The sequence below is a fragment of the Myodes glareolus genome, chromosome 22, assembly GCF_982192425.1.
Source record: "Myodes glareolus chromosome 22, mMyoGla1.1, whole genome shotgun sequence".
In the NCBI taxonomy this organism is placed as follows: Eukaryota; Metazoa; Chordata; class Mammalia; order Rodentia; family Cricetidae; genus Myodes; species Myodes glareolus.
Window position 1 is genome coordinate 9,324,948 of NC_142047.1, and position 21,918 is coordinate 9,346,865.

The following is a 21,918-nucleotide window of genomic DNA, read 5'->3' on the forward strand; positions in this document are numbered from 1 at the left end:
GTCCTTCCTTCACCTTGGGGTGTAGCGGTGTTTCCATGTGTCAGAACGGAGTTAGACTATTGGCTGGTGTTGGGGAATCGGAGAAACCCTTATGCACGAGGCTGGAGTGTCTGTGTTCTCATTTGTGTGAAAGTACAGAAGGGTCAAACAGGGTCTCTTTCCCATTTTCCCATGGGCTGGCACAGTAGTAGACTAGGATGTTTCTTTGTGTTCTTTATTGGGTCCACAAGAACTTGAAACAAACACTTAATTTGACACCTTAGCCTTTTTGCTGTAGTCCAAGCCCACCGCGGGCCACAGTAATTACGGCCCTTCACTCCGTGTCAGCTGTCTATTTTAATGTGTGTTTCCGTCGCTGCTACTCCAACACAGCCGTAAGGGCCGAGCCCTTGTCTCAGTGACAAACGAGAAAATAATTTTAAAAACTATTTATACACTCAGAGGCATTTACAAAGCACACCCAGGATGTGGTCCCAGTTCTTCCCTCCCTGGAAGACAGGGGGATAATTGCTGGGGAGTTTGGTGTGGGAAGGACACTTGCTCCGAAAGGCAGAGTTTTTGCTACATTGTTACTGTATTTTCATTTTTGTTTGATTTTTTTTAAAAAGAGTGTTTCATGGAATATAAGATTCTAAGAAAATTATATTTTTCATCTATAGTGAAATTCTTAAAAGTTTATTTTTGTTTGAGATAGGGCATTGGTGTGCGCTTTGCTTTGAGGTGGTGGGTGTGCATTGCCACGGCTAACTGGATATTATATTTATAAACCTCATTTTTTCCATAATTCTAGAGAAGAGTCAGAAAGAAGATCCTATTTTGTTTCAAACTGTGTCATCAGAACTAAAATCCTCATATCTCTCCACACACATATGAAACGAGCTATTTACATTTACTATTTTCTGAGAGCTCCTTGCTTCGCCTATTACAGTGATTCTATTGACATTTTTTTTTCTGATAACGGCCAACATTTCTTGTTTGCCAATGATCCTCCCACACGACTCCAGGGCTGGCATGGTATCACTCTGACCTTATATTTGAGGTGATCTGGGCCTCTGGGTCTGGGCAGGGGAAACCGCTCATGTAAGTTCATGCCTCTTGCTCTCATCAAATGTTTGACCCACCCTGGCCCTGATTCCCAGACTGGCACCTTTAACTGCCACCATATTTTAGGAAGCACGGCACAGCAGCCGAGTTTGGTCTCCACTCTCGCTGCAGTCCTTGCCCTGTGTCTCCGCGTCAAAGACTCACTGCCAACACCCAGGGATCTCACCCCAAGGGCTGCTGCACCGACCTAACCATCTCAGGACAGCACGGAAAGCGTCCGTATCATGTAAGAAGCTGGGGAAAGTTTTGAGACTGTGAGCCACACGAAGCCAGGTGGACATCCAGAGCAGGTTAATTCAAGCGCGGGCCTCCTTCAGATACCCTCCACCTGAACACATTCCAATGTGAGATGAACCCCTTTCCTGCCTTAGCTCAGACTGAGGTCCTATAAAGACCTGAAGGCACCGGGTAACGCTCGGGAGGGAGAGGCAGGCTGATCTCAGTGAGTTTGAGGCCAGCCTGGTCTACAAGAGCTAGTTCCAGGACAGGCTCCAAAGCTACAGAGAAAAATCTATCCCAAAAAACCAAAGAAGAAGAGGAAGAAGAAAAGACCCAAAGGCTCACTCTTTCTGAAGGTCAGTGACACTTTAATAAGGAGAAATGATTCAAGCCAGCCTGCCGTTTATTATAGATATGCTACACAGCTGTACTGGTCTCAAAACAATGGCTCTCAAAAGACATTTTGTCCCAAGTTCTTATTCCATTCTTTAAAGGGGCTAAAAATGTAGTGTTCACATTGATCTGGAAATAGAGCTAACTTTTAACATGGTCCCATCGCTGAGTGACCTTGGGGATAACATACTGTAATTCAAGGAAAGTCAATAAATGTCTCACCGTGCATGTGCGCGCCTAAATGGACATGCAAGCCCTGTCCTCCTGCAGAAAGCAGAGTAGCCAAAATGATTATTCAACTAATTGAAGGTCTAACTAGTTCACAACTAACAATTTCATTCTTGCCTTAAGCACTAACTGACTGCTTAGCTTCTCCAAGAGCAAAAAAACCACATATTTTATGACTGTCCGGTTAGCTGATGACTATCTTTTTAATAACCAATGTACAAATATATATTTCCTACAGAACTCTATAGGAGTCAGCTGGACACATTCCATGTTCACCACCTTGAGACTAACTGATGTTATATGCACTACGACTGCAGAACATTTATAGAGGACACAGAATTGGACTCATGTGTAATCATCCAGCAACCACCATGACTATAATAACGGATGCCACTCACTTGGAACTGCTATCAAAAGTCACCGCTGAAAAATCAAATATTCATTCTTAATTTTTAAAAAACTCAGTAAAGTTGACATTTGCAAAATTATATCTTTTGTAGCATGAGAAAATATCTTAACCTATAAAACTGAATGAAAATAATACAATGGAATTTATCTTAAAATTCTCATTAAATTGAGAGTATTCCCTTACATGGGGCTGGAGAGATGTCTCAGCGGTTAAGAGCACTGTCTGCTCTTCCAAAGGTCCTGGGTTTAATTCCCAGCGACCACATGCTGCCTCACAACCATCTGTAATGAGATCTGGTGCCCTCTTGAGGAAGAGACCTGGTCAGTCATCCTCATCAACTTAGTCCATAAAACCCAATATGGACAAGTTCAACAGAACCACTGTATATGGCCTGCCCATGTATACTATAGGATGGGAGATGTCATTTTAGGTTATTCAGAGGGGTTATTGGGCATGCATGCCAGTGAAGTGAAACAGGGTGTTTAAAGTTAGAAACAACTAAGCCAACACATAATGATTAAATAACTTGGAACAAGCATAAGAAAACTGTCAGACTGACAGATCTTAACAGTGCTACCAGAGACTAAAGAGTCAAGGAAGAGCAAAAACATAACCTGTACTTAGGAGGCTCAACATGCCAGTTATAAACTAATCCTGAGTTATCCTATAGCTTTGAAAGTTGGCATGAAATCCACACTCTTAAGCACAAACATAGTGAAGGTTAATCCAGCAGAGGAGACCAACGGAAACAGATGGGAGGGATGTAGTAATTCTGTAGTTCTTGGGAGAACATGGTGCTGGAGCAATACGACACTGGGTGCGAGCACGGGGATCCACAGATGGGAGGGATGTAGTAATTCCGTAGTTCTCGGGAGAATATGGCACTGAGCAGGAGCACAGGCAGACGGAGGGAATGGTTCAGAGAGCACTGAAACAGGATGAGTTCCTCTCACAGGGGTATTCCATATTGCTAAAGGAGGCTACTGGACAGGAGGGTAAAGCTAATTATTCAACAAGTGCCAGTTATAAAAATGGCAGGTCTTCATAAAAAATATTTCTCCTCTGTTTCATTCTTCATAGAGAAAAGTTCTGTAAGATTTCGCTGCAAAAGGTAAATAAAAATGAGGTGGAGGAAAACAGAGAGAATGTTTTTTCTAAAGTTTTGGCTCAGAAAAGATCTAGTTACACAAGCTTTAGTGGTTTATTCAAAACTGGATAGATTTCAGCTACTTAGGCACAGTGACACATCTTCATGCTTCAAGAACCACAGACACAGGCAAAGATAATGGGAAGCTGGGAGAAATGTAGCCCCATATTGTAAAAAAATTGGCTAATTTCCTTGACCAATAAACACCTGATACACACTATAAGAAAGTACCCAACAACTCAACTGAAAAAACCATCAGATGGCAGAAGTAGGTATGTAACAGGGACTCAGTATTCTCTACTGTACTTGGACACATGTTTAGCATTACTTATAATTTAAAATGTTATAGCTGGGAATGTAGCATGGTGGCAGACTGTGTCTTAGAATGTGCAAGTCCAGGGGTTCAACGCCCAGCACCATGGGAACAAACCAAGAAAAGAGTGATACTATTCATCAAATCAATAAAAAGCTGCAACATTCAGTAAGGATATGAAAAGCTGCTTTTCTTACATGTATTTGTGTATGTGTGTCTCTGAGTGTGTGTCTGTCCATCTGTGTGTCTGTATACATGTGTGTACATATGCTTATGCTTGTTCCAAGAGGTGCAGGGGGATGCCCTACTTTGTGGGAGTCACTTCTCTCCTTCTATTCTGTGTATTCTGGAGCTTAAAGTCAGGTTATTAGGATTAAAGTCAAACACCTTTGTCTGCTGAGCCAAATTGCTGTTCCAAACAATACTTTTTAAATATTGCTGGTTGAAATAGAAATTGGCTCAAGAATGTTATTTTGGAAGACAACATTGCAATCATCATAGTTTAAGTACATATTCTATTGTCTTAGCAATTAAGCTTCCAGAATTTACCTCATAGATACACTAAAGTATGTGCTAAGTATCACACATGGGTGTCTTGTTTGAAAGGGAAAGTATGCTCATTAATGGGAACTGGATAAATGAATATTATGATGAAGGCAGTGCAGTACTAGGCACTCATGAGAAACAAGAAGGCTTCATGTTGGGATGAATTAATCTCCAAGATGAAGAGAGAAAAAGGGGCAGAGTTAAATATGCTCTCATTCTGTTTTAAAAAGGGTGATTATATATAGAAGCATATGCATTGAGACATGCATAAAATATCCCTAAAAGATACTCTATGGACTCATATGGAAGGCGATTTTTTTTCATTGCATACCATTCACATTTTATACTATATATATGTTCAAAAATGAACTACTTAAGAAAACAGTTTTATTTTAAAAACAAAATTCTCATTCTTCCTTATGTTCCCAAGGTTATTTTTGAGTCAGGTTGTCACTATTTAGTACAATCTAGGCTCCTGTCAATCTACTTACATAAACGATTGTTTAAAAATGAGTAAAGGGAGGGAGTGTGAAATCAATCATCACCATCGTAGATGGCAATATCAATAAAGCATCAGAATTCAGTAGTGTGAGAGGCTTTTGAAGAACTGCACTGCAGAAGGGCAGTGCTTTGGGGGTGGAGTCGGTAGACATTTTTGACCCTACCCTGTTATTTGTGAGTTGCACAATTTCTACCATAACGTGTTGTCGGCAGTAAGTTCACAAAGCGATGCTCTTCTTAACGAGAGACTCACCTGGTTCCTGTCCCTGGCATTTGCATAGCGAAACCTCTGGATGTAGTAAAAGACCAGCCACGCCAGGGAGATGGTCATGAGGACGATGAAGGAGATGGACACAAACACAACGGACGTGCGGCTCACGTATTTCTGCAGGTTCCGGGTACCGATGCTGATGTACATGGTCACGGTGACGTTCCTTTCCAGCAGGCTTACTATCTCCTTCCCTTTGGGCTCAGGAATCATTATAGCCACGATGTCTTCCACACCTGGGGTGAGAGGGGCGAGGAAGCGGGCAATGAGGGTTGGGCGAGGGGAGGCAATAAGAGTGAAATGTTCGGGAGGGCGCTAAAAGATGGCATTACTTTCTGCTAGCCATGGCCATGCTGTTTTGTAAAGTATCATCATTTTGATTGACAGTTCTTCAAACTATAGTAATTTGAACTCCAGGATTAAAGATAACTTGCATTTCTAGTTTGTGCCCTCCCCGCCACACATCCCTGACTGTGAGCATGTGTTAAGGACTTCCATCAAAACACATGACATGCCTCTCATTCTTCTTCTGAAACCTCTAAGAAGGTCCCAATACCTCTCCACCCCTGCCGTGCGGCCGTCTGTTATGATCTTAATATGTCTTCTAATAACGTTTTTTAACTTCAAAGCACAATCCAACTCAATGTTCCCCTTGAACCCCAAATCTAAAAATTTCACTTCCAGAATCTTCTTCAAAGCTGAGACACCTAACAGCCAGAGTCTGAGTCTCATCTAGCCTTCCATGAGCTCCCCAGAGATGCTGCTCTTACATACACACACACACTACACACACACACACACACACACACACACACACACACACACACACACACACAATATGCTATGATTCAGACACCAGCAAGGCCATGTTCAGGCTACTTTTTCACTCTCTATGGTGCCGCCCCTAAATTTCGTCCAAGTGGACCCTTCCATAGATTCCCAGGAACAGAACTAAAGGAGTTTCCACTCCATGGCAAGGAATCAGAGGCACAGCTTCCGGCCCCGACCTCAGTGCTCTCTCCCGTTTCCCTCACGTATTCTGCAAACACTCAGTTGCAGATCTCTGAGTGCCAATTTTTAAAGAGATTTCCTCCAGCTTTGAGTACCCAAGCAACAGAAGTCAGGGATTCTTAAAGAACTCCGACAGGACTGGCTAACTGATATAACAGCCTCAGAACTATTTTCTGCATAGTTTACCCAATTCAGTGGAAGTGGTTATGTGTTCTCAAGTCAAGCAAAGGGAAGATGAAGGTAGACAACCCCGAAACAACATGACCTTCTCATATATTTCCACCAAAGTGCCCTTGGCTTTGCACAGTTAGAAGGAAGAGGCTCTTTTCTGGGATCTCAGTCATATGGGTCCTTGTTCCTGTATGAGATACTGTATGAGAGGCCGGTCTCGTAAGCACGGGACACCAGATTCAAAGGAGCCAACCCAACCTGTCGCTGTGGCTGAAACATGGAGCAGAATCCCACAGTTCAATCCGCAGGAGAAGCTGCCCGCTGAGTGGCACACCCCATCCTACATCCAGGCGGAACTAGTCTGTTACCTGAGGCGATTAAACGAACCGGAACCCACTTACTATTTAGGGAGTTGTAGATTCGGGGAGGAAATGAAAGTCTGCTGGAGATGCTCTCAGACTGTGGTCTGGCGGCCAGGTGGTACAGGATCGCTCAGCTATGCTGAACCAGATTACATCTGTGTGTGTGTGTGTGTGTGTGTGTGTATGAATGGGTGGAGGGTGGGGGTGATATTACTAGTCTCTTTGACTTTACTCTCTATTCATGGTTTCAGGCCCACATCCTTGACTGTCTCCGACAGGCTGATTAAGTATTTTAAAAGTCAGCTCCCTTAGGATCATGTATTTGTTACTTTAACACATTTTTACATCATTTAAAAAGCAACCCAGGTGCACACAAAGGAGACTAGCCATTGGTTATGTATTGTTGCATTGATATTAGAAGAGCATCAAGCTCTCCGCTGGTTGTCCAGTTTTTGTTGCTGTCTTTAAGAGCCCCTGAAACTCACGACTTGAACTGTAACTTGGCCGCCTGTTCCCCGCCTCCTGCAGCCCCTTCTCCTGCTGTGTTTATTCTGGCTAATGGCTTCCTGTGGTCTGGGGTTTTGCTAGGGATTAAGGCCACTCCCAGGTTTTGCCTGTACAGAAATATGATCTGCTTTGTACTCCGGACTAATCTGGCCTGGGGGTGGGGTTCATCCCAGAGCTGCAGTTATTTTGGAGATATATGAGGATCTGAGAGAGGGTCACGATTTTCTATTTATTTCCTTGTTTATGTTCTCTAGGCTTATTTAAAGCTCTAGATTAGATTTTTGTAAAGACAGGATGTGGGGGTAAGTTAAGAGGCTTTCTATGCTCAGACAGGCACAAATTTATATTTTAACAGCCAAATGAAAATATTTCTTAATTACTTCCAGTTTTGATGCTCTCTTTGAAAGGTTTGTTTCCTCCCAAGACCATAGAATTTCTTATTTAAAAACAGCTTTCCTAAACCGTATAGTTTTACCATTCTTATTTTAAACCTTTAGCAACCAAAATATTTGGCTTGCTGACAAAGCAGTATTTACTAAGTTCTCTTAGTGGATAAGCAGAAAGGACGGAGACTAAAATGTGATTTAGTTTCCCACTAAATTCTTGGCTTTATCTTGTACCGTTTGTTTTATGAGGTTGATCTACTTCTTGCTGAACCTGTCCCAACTTTTAGTCTTAAAGCCTTTAACCCATTTCCTACCCCGTGGCTGGAATGCCACCCCCCACAACCCCACACTCTACAGTTTTCATATTAGGAATTCACACTTGGGAGCCCATGCAGTACAATCATTAAGACTTGCTCTTTGGAACCAGATGGCATGTTTGAATCCAGCGCAGCACTTTAAAAATAGGCCCCAAAGCTTGGATCGTCGTGAGGCTCTGAATTATGCATTATCCGCTTTCAGGGATCTGAGAAAACATTTTCTCTTTCTGCGGGGTGAGGTATAATTAACTATTTTAAACTGTTTGTTTTAAACCTAAGTGCCTCGTGACTGCCTGCTGTGTCTACAACTGTGGGTACTTCAGGACATACGACATGTCCTGGGAAGGAGGAAAGCAGGCAGGGCCATGGGGCAGGCCTATTGGTCTGGACACAAGTCTTACTAATTTCTGTTTTTCTCTGTACTTTAGGCTGCATATTTTGTACAGTGAGTTGCACTGGGGATATGAATTTATCCCAGTGGGAATAGTCACTAAAAACCGGATGACTAGGGGCTTGAGAGATGGCTGAGTGGTTAAGACCATTTGCTGCTTCCTCAGAGGACCCAAGTTCAATCCCCAGCACCCCCACAAAGGGCTGACAATTGCTTGTAACTCCATTTCTAAGGGATCTGATGTGGTTTATTGATCTTTGCGGACTCCTGAATGTACATGGTGCACAGAAATTCATGCAGGCGTGCACACACGCATGAGCACATACACACACACACACAAACACACACACACACACACAAACACACACACACACACACACACAAACACACACTAAATTGGGTGTCCTGGTGTAAAGCTAACTGCATTTGGACGAATTATTCTGATCAGTGAACAAAATCCAGGAGGACCTAGTTTGTTGGAAGGGACACGGGCACCGATGTGAGTAGTCACAGTCTCCCCTGATCTTCACTTCCGTCCAGATGGACGCCTGCAGCAGAAGTGTGGCTGTACAGAGACAGGAGAGGAGAGGAACGAGAGCTGATGGGGTGTGGCGGGGTTTGCAGGAAGGCACCAGGAACAGTCCAGGGTTAAATGCTGCTCCACTGATGCACTTTTTACCCATGACTCCTGGGCCTGTGGCGGTGACGTACACCCACATAGTCCAAGCTATTTGAGTCATTTTGCGTTTGCCCTGACACCAAGACACTTTGCTGCCAAATGCCTGCTTTGGTCAAATGGCCGCAGTCTACCATCTGCCTTCCTTCCAAACATACTTCTGGCTGTGGAGCGGTGAGAGACTGCTGTGGTGTAATCACTGTGCATCCTGGAAAACCTCTCCAGTTAGAGACAACACCGTGTGACCAGCACAGACACCCTCGGTGCCAGAAGCAGAAATACCTTGTGTGTAGTGCTTTTGCTATCCGTGACATGGCTCAGCAGCCACACTCTTATTTGATAAATGTGTGTATGTCAGGCATTCAAAGCTTACAAAGTCCGAGGGTGATTAGTGATGAGAAAGCCTCTCCTGACACACTCAAGCTGGCTGCTTAATCACTGTGTTTGTGAAATCTCCTGACACACTCAAGCTGACTACTTAATCGCTGTTAGTGAAATCTCCTGATACACACAAGCCGACTGCTTCATTGCTGCATTAGTGAAATCTACTGACACACTCAAGCTGGCTGCATAATCGCTGTGTTAGCGAAATCTCCTGACACACTCAAGCTGGCTGCTTAATCACTGTGTTTGTGAAATCTCCTGACACACTCAAGCGGGCTACTTAATCGCTGTTAGTGAAATCTCCTGATACACACAAGCCGGCTGCTTCATTGCTGTTAGTGAAATCTCCTGACACACTCAAGCTGGCTGCATAATAGCTGTGTTAGTGAAATCTCCTGACACACTCAAGCCAAGGTGATTTTAAAAACTATAAAGCACCGTGTAAATCAAAAAATATTATGATTTTCAGTACGAGCAAATATTTTTAATATACACAGATGCAAAACTTCTAAATTAAGCTCTCCCGGAGAGAATACAGCAGTACTCTCTTGCTGGACGCTGCCACATGTTTACTATATGGCCACTGAGGTGTGGGTGGAATTGATGCTTTCCACTCCAGGGTCTTACTCTGATGTGGGAAACAAGAACGGCGATTGTGATCACGCATATAAAAGTCAACATAATTCTGCAATTGAAATTAGAAGATTAGTAAAACACAAGACTCAAGTCAGCATGCAGTAATGAAGAGTTTCTCACATACATTGATACACGAGAAACTAAAGGCAAAATGCTCTATGCAAAATTGCACTGCATGATTGACAACACAGAACTACCAAGAATAAACTTAATAAACATTGGAGCTAAATGAAGAGAAGCATGCAATAAAATTTCTCTGAAAGACATAAAAATTTCAAAGGGACAGATGTCATTTTAAACACAAGAGTTACTTATTTAGTAGTATGTAGTGTGTGATTTTAGTTAGCTACTGGTAGTTATGACTTTGTTGTTCTCATGGTATAACCAAGGAGCACAGTCTCTTGAAACTGATCATCCTTTTTGGGGAGAGGGTTCTATCTGTATTTTCAAAATACAAATATCTATTCCCTGATGGCTACAAATGTCTCAGTGATCAAACTTAGTGATTGTTGTTAAATCCTTTATATTCCTAATTTTCTCTGATCAGTTTCATGACATAGTGTGATAGCAATAGATAGTCTAATTAAACTGCTGACCATGGTCTGGGATATCCCTCAGGAGTTAAAGGACTTGCCACACAAACAGCAAACCTGAAGGCCACAGTTTGGAGCTGCAGAATCCAGCAGGAGCTGGATGGACATAGTGGCCACTCCTGAGGGCTTCCAGAGCTCAGAAGGTAGACACTAGGTCTCTGGACAGACTGGCTGCCTAGACTCGGTGATATCAGGTGATTTCTGAGCCCGATTCTGAGCTTGAAAATATAATTTAGAGATGGGCAAGAAAGACTCAGGTGTCCTTCTGGAGCTCCACATGGAAGTACACCTGCACACCCGTGTGCACGCACACATGTGAGTACACACAGAAGCAGACATACATGAAAATAAACAAACAAAACTCAAAACCCCAAACTAAACTGTTGTTGGGTTTCTTGGCTCTTCTGGTTGTCCGCTGGTGCAGTTGGGTTTGCACAGCTAATGGCATGTGGGTCCCCATGCTTTTCCAGGTTCACAGCACTGCTGCAGCCGAACGCTCTCGAGCCACTGTCCTCTCTCAGTAGCGTCTGCTCTCCCTCTCCAGCCTGAAGTTGCATGCGCTACCTGTCTTTGTAAACTCATCACGCCTACTTGCGAGCCCTCAGTCATTACTTTGGTGCAACATGAACATACTCAGTCTGAGGCCGTCCATTCTTTCCTGAATGTTTGACTTCATGTTTTCTTCAAGTATATCTCTTACTGTTTTTTCCTCTTCTGTAAGTTCTGTTATCCTGTTGGTGGGCCTCACTCTCCTTTTCTACATATGTCTTCTTTCCCATTGCTCACTGGTGTTGTCTTACATATTTACATTATGTAAACTACATATGATGTAATTATGTACATCATTATGATTACATTATGATGAACACATGGAACTGAACGGCATAATTCACTCAAATATAGAAATTACTTGGACATCACAAGATTTTACATGTACAGATTTTAAAAACTATGTCCACAATTCTATGACAATTATTACATGAATAGAGTAATAAAACCACGATACAGTGAAGACACTGAAATATTCAGTCACCACAAAGATTGCCTTCCTGTCGTCTCTCCCTTCACTAGCCCTTAAGAACCATCTATATTGTCAGTTCTGGACTATCGTGTAAACGGAACCACACATACGTAAACTCTTTAGAATACTTTTCTTTCGCTTAGCATAATGCCGTTACTACTCCCCCAAACACCCATCACTAACTTAGACCTTCCATTCACTGAATTTCACTGTGTGGACCGGGAAGCACAGCTCATTCAACATTAGCCGGCTGATGGATATGTGTTTGCTGTCAGTGTTGGGCTCTCGTGAGTAAAGCTGCTGTAAACATTCATGTAGATGTTTTATGTGAATGTAAATTTTCATTTCTCTGGGATCAAAGCCAAGTGCTGCAGCTCCCAGGGTACGTGGAGGCTGAGCGCTTGAGATTTTTATAAAACTGTGAGACTTTTGCAGACCGGCTCTCACACTCTGCATCCCTCCAGCAGCATCTTGATCTTCTTCTTTGTTACCAAGTTTCCTTGACTTCTGTACTGTTGCTGAGGACAGTTTTAGCTGTCCTCACATGTGGACGTCGTGAGGCCTTTACGCTGTCCCCTCCCATCCTGGCTGATCTGTGGGTTTCTGGATTGCCTTTCTGTCACCGAGACTAAATACTGGAATAAAGCAACTTAAGGAGAAATGGTTTACTCGGGACCACACCATTGGAGGTCTCAGTCCATGGCATCCTGGCTCCTGTTGTCTTTGTGCCTGGCATGCACATCAGTCACACCAGAAGCAGATGACAGAGAAGTACAGCCACTTAGAGAGACCAAGGAGCAAAGAGAGCTCATGGGCTAGTGTGCCACTTCCCGCAGAGACATGCCTCCGCTGACCGAAGCTCTGTCAGTGAATTCTCAGGTTAAAGGTCCCACCACTTCCCAGATACTGCCACAAGTAGAGTGCCAGCCTTTGGGGACCCTTGGAACCCAACCATAGCTGTTTTTCAAGTGCACCCATTTTTCTTTCGACCGTATCCATTTCACATTTCAGCATTTTCACTGTGTTTTTCTTCAAATTACCGTATTTCTCATACTAAATGTTTCTCACTAGCTCCTCTCCATAGCTTCTAGCTCCTTCTGGGTTGCATTGGTCAACACTGCTTGTGGCTCAGTTTTCAAACCATTCCTCCTCCAGCGGTAGAGCCGCAGCCTGTCCCATCATCGATAATGCCAGCAGCTGTCTCCTGTGCTTGCCTCTGAGTTCATGCTGACCAATCCACTGTGTCTGGGGGAATCTCCGTCGAAAGCCTTGGCTTAGTGGCTGTAGGACATTAAGTGGAAAGAGACTGCATCCACTGCACTCCATCCGTGTGCAATTCACAACCAACGCCTCTCCCTTCGCTGGGCTCTGTGAGGAGCTGCTGCTCTCTCCGATGGCCCTTGTTACCTTTACCTGAAGCACTGCTGGAGCCCAGGCTTCCCACACGCTGACCACATTTTATTTTATTGCAGACCAAATCACTATAAATGGTTATGACTGCCTGATACCATCCAACCCGGCCCAGTTTCAAATTCGTGTTCCCTTCCTCTGTCTCTTGGAAATTCTGGACAGCAATGCCCTCACCTTCTCCTGGAATGGTCCCAGCACCCCTTCCAGTCCCAACTCTTGTTTATTCCTCCTATCACTTCTTGATTCTCAGTTTAACCATCACCACCTCAGGCTGGAACTCCAGCGTTAGCAGAGTTCACCCACAGAAAGCGTTGCCCTGGCTGCTGTTTGTCTTCTACTGCATACCGTAACTCCTTCCTTCTGGTCCTCTTCAGACCCCCATTAGAGACTCTGCCAGTACTGAAACTTCCCAAATGCTGCTTCCTGTCTTTCCATTGCTCTCTGCACACTGATGTCCTCTACTTTCCTTCAGCCCCTGCTGGGCTGCTCCCCCTACCCGGACTCCTCACACTGAGAAAGTCCTTGCACTTCACTCCCTTGCTCTTCCGTTTATCCACAGAACTCCCCTGCCAACTCTGCCTTTCTAGGCCTCCATGTCACCAGAGAGAAAGGCCTCTATTGAAATGCAAGATTGCCGTGCTCAAATGAGCACTGTATGTTGTCCTGTTCTACTTGACCTTTCACCTTCCTTCCAAATAATGACCTCATACCTTATGTTTCCCTGACAACCTCCCACACCCCTTCCCACCCACGTTCTTTGACCGCAAGAGTTCTTGCAGAAAAGCACCTAGAAGCAGGAAATACTCTGTCCTACTATGAAATGAGGTAATTCGCATAGAACCACCAGGCACAGGACCCGCCATAGGAAAACCACTAAGTATACGGTAGCTTTTATTGCTACCGTTACCATTACATCGCCAGTGCTGAACACAAATCAGTCTGCCTTCCACCACCCCCCTCTTGCCACAACACAGGTGGCCAAATCCTGGCAGTGATGAACCCCACCTGTTGCCCGCCTCCCCAAGGTGCAGACTGGGCACACAGGAAGTTTGTGCTGTGTTGAAAGCATACCTTGATTCTTGCAGTTTGCCTGCAAGTACCCCGGTGGTCTTAAATAACAACTCCTGGGGTCTAAGCTAGTGAACACGTTAGCACTGCAAGGGACAGAGGGGACAAACTTCCCTATGAGAGGAGAGTCAGAAATGAGGCCGGAAACAGCCGACACCAAGACTGACTCGTGAGCAAGGGGAAACTAAAGTCAGCCTAGCTCTGGACTCTCTTCTATTGCTATTGCTCCCATTTAACATGCTCACCCAGAGACAAACCCCAAAGGGCTCCTCTGCATCCCACACAGATGGTGCTGAAGCTTGAGGCGTTTCCATGCCCTTCCTACGTGTTGTCTAACTTAATTTTTCTTCAGTTAATTTGTGCAGCATTTGCAATAGAATTCACCTCTAGAGTCTCCATCTATTTAGATAAGAATGTCTACATCCAGTTACACTGTGAACACCTGTCTGGTACGGAAAGTCAGAGCCACCCTAAACTGGAAGAGTGGCCATTCCCACAGCTGCCAGTATTCTAGCAGACTTCCTCCCTCAGGGAGATGCTTCTGCTACATAGAACCACACACCTTTGGTACGATCCCTGAATTTTCGCACACTGGGGGATAGGAAGGATATTGTAGGGAGCCTACTTTCGGTTCTGACAGCAAATATACTTTATAGTATGAGTATGGATATCTAAATTCAAAGTAGGATTAATTGAGGATTAAAACTTTATTATTTAGGAGCCAAACTGGTGATTTTTGATGCAAACCAGTTGATAGGATTTCTCCAGAAGGCACTTAAGTTCAAAACAGGAATGTCTGGGTTGTTAGATAAACACCAGGCAATTTGGGCCACCCCAATTCTCTGTCATAAACTGGAAACAGTCTTTTGTGGTGTGTCACTGAAGTAACTGAATCCTCACCATAGGATTTATCATCACAACCAATAACAGCAGCTCTCAAGAGGTCAGCAGGTCTCTAAGGGGTGTGCTTTCCTGGGAACAGCTGTCGGGACTGAACTAGTAGACCATGCTACACTTTCCAAACATCCCCGTGTTCCTGTTGTCAAGTCTGCAGAAATCCTTACAGATTGCTGTGAGATACAGGGAAGTGCTAAGTACAAAATGAGGCCTCGCTTACCCCATCTGTAGCAGTTTTCTTGGGATATGATCAGTAAATCAGACTCACAAATAACTTATTTCTAGTTTTTGTAACAGTTATGATATATAGGGTTGAGGTTGAAATGAAATCAATTAAAGAGTACCGATTGGTTTTATAACAATGGAGTTTTAATTAGAGTCACTTTCATTACAGCAAATAAACCCAAGATCCTTCTGCTCGTCTATAAAACATTTTAAATTTGAATTTTGATTTGGACAAAGCTCAATATCTGTAATATCACTTAGGATGAGACTAATGAAATAAAAAAACAGAAGATTATGAGGGACTAAATTTCTTCAGCACATTTTTCTCTCCCTCAAATCTTAAATAAAATTAAATAGAATCATTTGTTGTAACATCTAGCCGGATGACTCTGCAAGATTTATTAAACCTTCAGTAATCTTAAAAGTAAAAGGTCATTGTAGCTCATGACAGTCAGTGCACCCAGTTCAGAATGCTGACTGGCGATGAAGTGGACCAATTCAGATGAAGAAACTCAAATCTATATGCTCAATAAATAAGAACTATTGTTGCATTACTTGCATTATTTGTTAAAATAAATGTCAAAGATGTTACAGATAATGTAAACCCTGCATTTAGATCCAAAGATGCAGGGAGAGAAGTATGTTATATTAACTGCCACCAGCGTGGAAACAAGCATGGATTTATGGACATGTGATTACTGACTCATGTAAGGACCCTTCAGTCAGTTGTTGACAAGGGAACCCTGACCAGCAGAAAGAATCCCCGAAAAGCTCCTGTGTCGATGCCCTGCTCCACAGTTCATGATGTTATCAGGGAGCATTGACTTCTTTAAGAGATGGAGTGTGGTTGGAAGACTCCGATCACGTAGGGACACATCCTTGGAGGTGGTGATGGACTCCAGGCCTTCCTCTTTCTTTATTTACTCTCTCTCATGAGGTTGGCAGCTCCCAAACAATGTATTCCCACCATGGTATGTTGCCCTACTATAAACCCCAAAGCAGCGAGTCTATCTGGCTACGGAGAGACACCCCCAAAATTGTGCACCAGGAAACTTGTATTTGTGTAAGCTGATCATCTCGGATATCATATTGAAGTTGTGAAAATCTCACACAAATCATTTCTGGAGCATCAGAGGGTTGACATCCCACCCACACTGGTCAACAAAAGGATATTTGAAGGCAGATGAAAAGAAAATTCATCTTCGAGGTCAAGGATGAACGTGACTGGGCTACTAGTTAATGGAAAAGCTCATGCTCCTCTCTCGAGGTAGTGGGAAAAAAAGCACACATTTCAGTCAGAATCGGATACATGACCAAAAAAGGCAGGAGCTTGCATGTTGCCTTAAGTACACCTACTAGAGAAAACATCACCTACTGCCCATCAGACTGTCTACACAGCAAGAACCTTGGATTGCAATGTAAGGTACTCGGTATACTGACTCTGAGGGGTCTCCAGATATGTCGACCTGTACCCACAACGCTGCATAAGCCAGGAGAGAGAACAAATGCCTTCTTACATGTTCTGTCTATTTGTCAATGATCTGGAACTCCCCATTTACTGTCTAATTATAAAATGTCTCACTACCCGATTCATCTGTCCCTTTAGTATTCAATGAGCTGCCTTTGAGTCAGAGAAATGAGATTTTCCTTATTCAAAATCCACATCAGGAAAAAAAAAATCCCTTTTTGAAAGTCAACTTTGCTACTCTGATTTCTGCAAGGTAGGAATCCCCACAGTGTTCCCTGTGGTAAGATGACAGAGACTGTGAGCTCAGCCTTATTAAAGTCAGATAGAGAGTAGCCATTGGAATGAGGAAGCAGGGGGAGCGAAGCCTTGGGGGACAGTAGACAGGCTTTCCTAGCCCCGAAGCTTCACAAGCTTTGACCTGATGGGCAAACAGTGCAGACTGGGCGTGGCGAGCCTCGCTGTGCAAGGTTTTTGACTCTCATGTGCACGAGATCTCCCTGCATCTCCTTGATCTTAGTAGTTCTCAGGGGAGAGGAAACCAGTAAATTCTCTCAGGTCCTCAGGTCTAATCTGGGAGACAGTTGGGCAGCGAGCGTGCATTGCGAAGCAGATCCAGAATTGGAAACATACTTGCTTTCCATGTTCATAAGTCAAAGTGTCTAGCAGATATGGTCCATTACCCTACTGTAAACCACATGCATGCTTTTCAGGACACACTGTTCTGATTTTCAACTACCACTGCCTGGATTTCACTGACCAAGCAGTTTTTTCCGGACTACTAAGGGTTGGGCACTGAATTACTGCCACCTGGGTGTAGCCTCAATGGCTGAGGAAATTGTGTACAAATACCACAGCCTCTCTCCCAGGGCTGGAAGAGCTCTGTACACATTTTCTACACCATTTTGCCAACTGTCCAAGTGGCATTAACCTCGTTCCTCATAGGCTGCTGGACAGCGTCCTGTTTCTAGGCGTCCTTTCTGTGTCTGGAACTACCTTTCAAACGAACGCTTGGGATGGATCTAAAGCCTCATCTTGTTCTGCCCCTGGGGCAACTGAGACGAACTCAAAACTGTGACCCTGTGTCTTTCTTCATGGCTTTTTAATGTCACAAATACGACATAATAGCTTGTACCTTGGCAACACTTTAATGCATCTTACGTATGATCCTTTAATTTTTATTTGTTTTATAAATAGAAAAAAATCTGATATGCATAATACATAGTGTGTGCCTGTGTGCACGTGCCCTTAAGTAACTCGGCACCAGCTCCAATGAGAATAAAACGTTATATAAGCATGCATTCTGCCCATATTTTCAATTTGAAAGGAGAATCATTCTTATGGTTTAGCTCTGTGCCATTGCTCCGAAGATAGTTGGAGCTGTGTGTAGTTTGTGACTGGAGACTCCCATCTGTTTTACTTCCGACTGGACGAGAGGACAGTTGTGAACACTGAACAGGGCTATGCACTGACAGTCCTGACTAGGTATTCTAGTGGGCACCACGCTCCACTTGTCTCTAACCCCCCCCCCTGCTGGCTTCCTCAGTGCAGCCCTGAGGTCAGGGGAGTGAATCCTCCCATCTTAGGCTCCATTAATTTGATCTTAATTTAAAGCCATTACTAGGCCCAGTTATCAGAAAGCTTTTAAAGTACATTTGAAACAGGTTGAGTATTTGAAATCACTTCTCATTTACCCTGATTTTCGTGAGGTCTAAGTACAAATCAAGTGTTTCTGAAGAAAAGTAGCATCTAAGCCTCAGTGTAATGTGCTAAAATATAAAACATCCATGGAAGTTGAAGGCCAAGTATTTAAAAATGATATTTAGATATTTGAAATGAATTTCTTTTTCTGAGCAGATACTGAAGTGAATTCCGGATATTGTGGATTGCATAAACCATATTCGACGTAATGTTTCCCATTTCTCTCTTCCTCTGTGACAAACTGAGCATGCCTCACTGCCTCCTGGAAGTACTGATCAGCCATACACACAAGAAGTGTATTTTCCAGCCTAGTGGGCACAGTCACTGCTGTGGAAAAGGGTCATGACAAGAAACCCACCCCGTCTTCTTAAGGGGTTGACATCTTAAAGCGACTGTCACAGACTTGTCAATGAAGCACAGCGAGAGACAAAGGCCACACCACCTTCGCGGGCACACAGCTACACCTTGTGAGAGTAAATTACTGATGTCCTGCAAGTGACAGAAAGCAACTGAAGAAACACTCCAGCCTCTAAGAGGCACAGCCTACAAGCGTGCGTCAGCCTGAAGGCAGAGGGAGCACTCTGCTCCTGTCAGCGTTTTGGGATGAGAATGAATGATGGGGTTGGGAATTAGGTGCTGGGAGGGGGTTTCATTGTCTAGGATCTCAACTACTGACTTGTTGGACAGAGGAGAGAAATAGAGCCTAGCCTAGCCTTGTAGCCAGCTCAACGTTAGGCCTCCATCAACAAAAGAAGAGAAGAAACATCAGTTCTGGGTCACTTTTGATACAATTATAATCAAAGCCCCCAGCTTTCTGTAGCCTCAAAGCTTATGTTTTTACCCATGCACCCACCACCGATTCTCCTCCACAGCTTCCTATGGTTTGCTTCCACATTTCTGAATAATTTGACTAGCATTCCTTAACTTGTAGCTTTTTATTTTAAACTTTATTATTAAAAACTATTGCAAGTGGAAAACAACACAGATGGAAATTAGTCAGATGCAAAGACTGCACAACTCCACTGAATCCTATGCAGGTGGAAACCTATGCAGGTGGAGTCCTATGCAGGTGGAGTCCAATGCAGGCGGAATCCTGTGTAGATGGAATCCTATGCAGGTGGAATCCTATGCAGGTGAAGTTCTATGCAAGTGAAGTTCTATGCAGGTGGAATCCTGTGCAGGTGGAATTCTAAGCAGGTGGAGTCCTGTGCAGGTGGAGTCCTATGCAGGTGGAATCCTGTGCAGGTGGAATCCTATGCAGGTGGAGCAGCCATTAGGTGGGAACCATGGAACTTCAGGCCGGATTTTACACCTGACTTTAAACTTTCTACTTTCTACTGACAAAACGCTACCGTGAATAAAGTCTAGATGGTGCTCATCTCTGCCATCCTCAGCTCCTTTCTCACACCTCATGGGATGAATCAGCATTAATTCAATGCAAATACTGTTCATGAAGGTGTCAGGTGACATACGACATATGGCTACCCATTCTCTGTTTCTCCTGGAGCTGACAACTGCATCAGTTTTTCATTTGCCTGGCTTTCAATGTGTTCAATCAATACTTTTTCTATTTTCTTCAAAGACACTGCCTGCATTTTTAGACTTTTTCTTTTCTTTCTTTCTTTCTTTCTTTCTTTTTTTTTTTCTGGAGCAAGTCCCTTCTGAATTTCACTGCCATTTAGCTCTTGCATGGTTTTACTTCCCCCAAGCTCAGGTGGGGCATAGATATCATTTAGGGGCTTATCTTACATAGAGAGGATATTTTACTCTCACAAATAAACTTTAAACTGTGTTTTATTAATATTTCACAGGCATGTATTAAATGCCAGTATAACAGCAATGGTAATACCACAAATACCCAATGATTCCAGATTCTTAAAGTATGAATTTGTTTTTTGTATCAGTCATGTTTCTACTGCTGCAGTAAAATGTCATGGCCAAAAGCAACTTCCAGATGAATTGATTTTGGTTTATAATTTCAAAGGGCCAGACAGCCATACTAGTGGGCAAGATATAACAGCAGGGGCAGGAAGCTAAGAGAGAACATTTCGACCACACAGGAAGCAGGGAGCACAAGCAGAGAGTGGGTGAGGCTCTCAAAGCCCGCCCCCAGTGACATACTTCCTCCAACAAGGCTCCACCTCCTAAAAGTGGTATAGCCGCACAAACAGAGCCACAGTCTGGGGACCCAGTGTTCAAATGCCAATGGGGGACATTTCTCATTCAAACCAAAACAGTAGTCTTTCTAAATATTTGAAGTAGGCAAAAGAGTTCTTACTTGAAATATTTTGGAACATTTGGGATGCCTGCCTGGCAAGTGCTGCCACATGCTGCAGTGGGTTACCCTCGTTATAGGAAGCTGAAGCCTGATTCTTCTAAGGTGGTGTAGGGATGGAAACACATGTGTTAGTGTGCAAGACATTTCCCTGACGGTTCTCTTAATTAATAACTAACTCAACATTGTGGGAAAATTTGGGTTGTGCGATCTTTACACCAAGGCCGTGTATGTTGAACCGGAATCTGAAGTCAGGACTACAGTGTTGTCACGGTAATTCCTTCTTGGCTAATGCCCAGCCCGAGAAAATCCCAATTCTAAGCAGACCTCAGCAGAGATTTCAGATGTGCATAGAACTAGCAAGAGCTGCTGTGGATCAGAGGACAGAATTCTTCTTAGGGTCAGTCAGGGAACAGTTGCTGAGTCCACATTCCACAGTTTGTGTGGAGAGGAAGCTGACTGGGACACGGTCCAAGACCAAGGGACGGTGGGCTGCCTCCTGCAGGTAGCTTAAACACATCCAGAGTAACGGAAGTCATAGATTCCTAACAGATAAAGTATCACATTGCGGGTAGAGGCTACCATTTGTAGAAACTACAACTTCCTGGGGAGGATGGAAATAATTTACAATAGTCAATCAATAATTCTAATCCTCGGATATGTATCTTTGTAATATTATAACAATGGAACATATAAATCAAAGCACTGAGTCATAGTCCATTTATCTTAAACACATGAAACAACTCTTAATGATCTGTTCAATATTTATATTCTGACAGTACCTTATGTGAGCTGGGGCACCTGCTGACAGGTACACTGGTTGAGGAAGTCTTAGCCAGACACGGGAGTGCACAGGTAGGAAGAGCACTTTTGGTTGTTCAGAGAGAGGTTTGTTCCACTGACGTCCCTCACTGACTGTATGTGTGGAAATTGAGGATGGATAGAAACTGTTCCTTTCTTCTTCCTCCGGGCCGGTTTTGGCACTTATCTGAATGCTCTGGATTAGAGACAGGTTTCCATGCAACATGGGTTCTTTTCCTTTCTCTCCATGGTGCTGGGGATCAAACTCACGGGTTCAGGCTCGACCATTGAGCGGCAGCCCCGGCTTTAGAAAATCCTCCCGTGTGTTCTCATCTCAGAACTTGTGATCCTTTTGCTCACACGTTCACCCTGGGCAGACCCGAGAGCTAAAGTTTTTCTCATGTCAACTGAAGGATTTCTGTAAGTCTCCCCCCAGGGCAACGTAGTGTGTTTATTGTCTGGTACTAAACTTTTCTATTTGCTGTGTTAGGAT

General features: G+C 43.7%; 1 protein-coding gene across 1 annotated transcript in view; it reads right to left on the reverse strand.

Moving 5' to 3' along the window:
- Positions 1 to 21,918, reverse strand: part of Rnf150 (ring finger protein 150) — a 211,005-nt gene that overhangs the window by 79,742 nt on the left and 109,345 nt on the right. Inside the window, exon 2 of the mRNA XM_087900616.1 lies at positions 5,114 to 5,364. Coding sequence (XP_087756742.1) covers positions 5,114 to 5,364 — 251 coding nt within the window. The remainder of the gene's footprint in view (positions 1 to 5,113; positions 5,365 to 21,918) is intronic.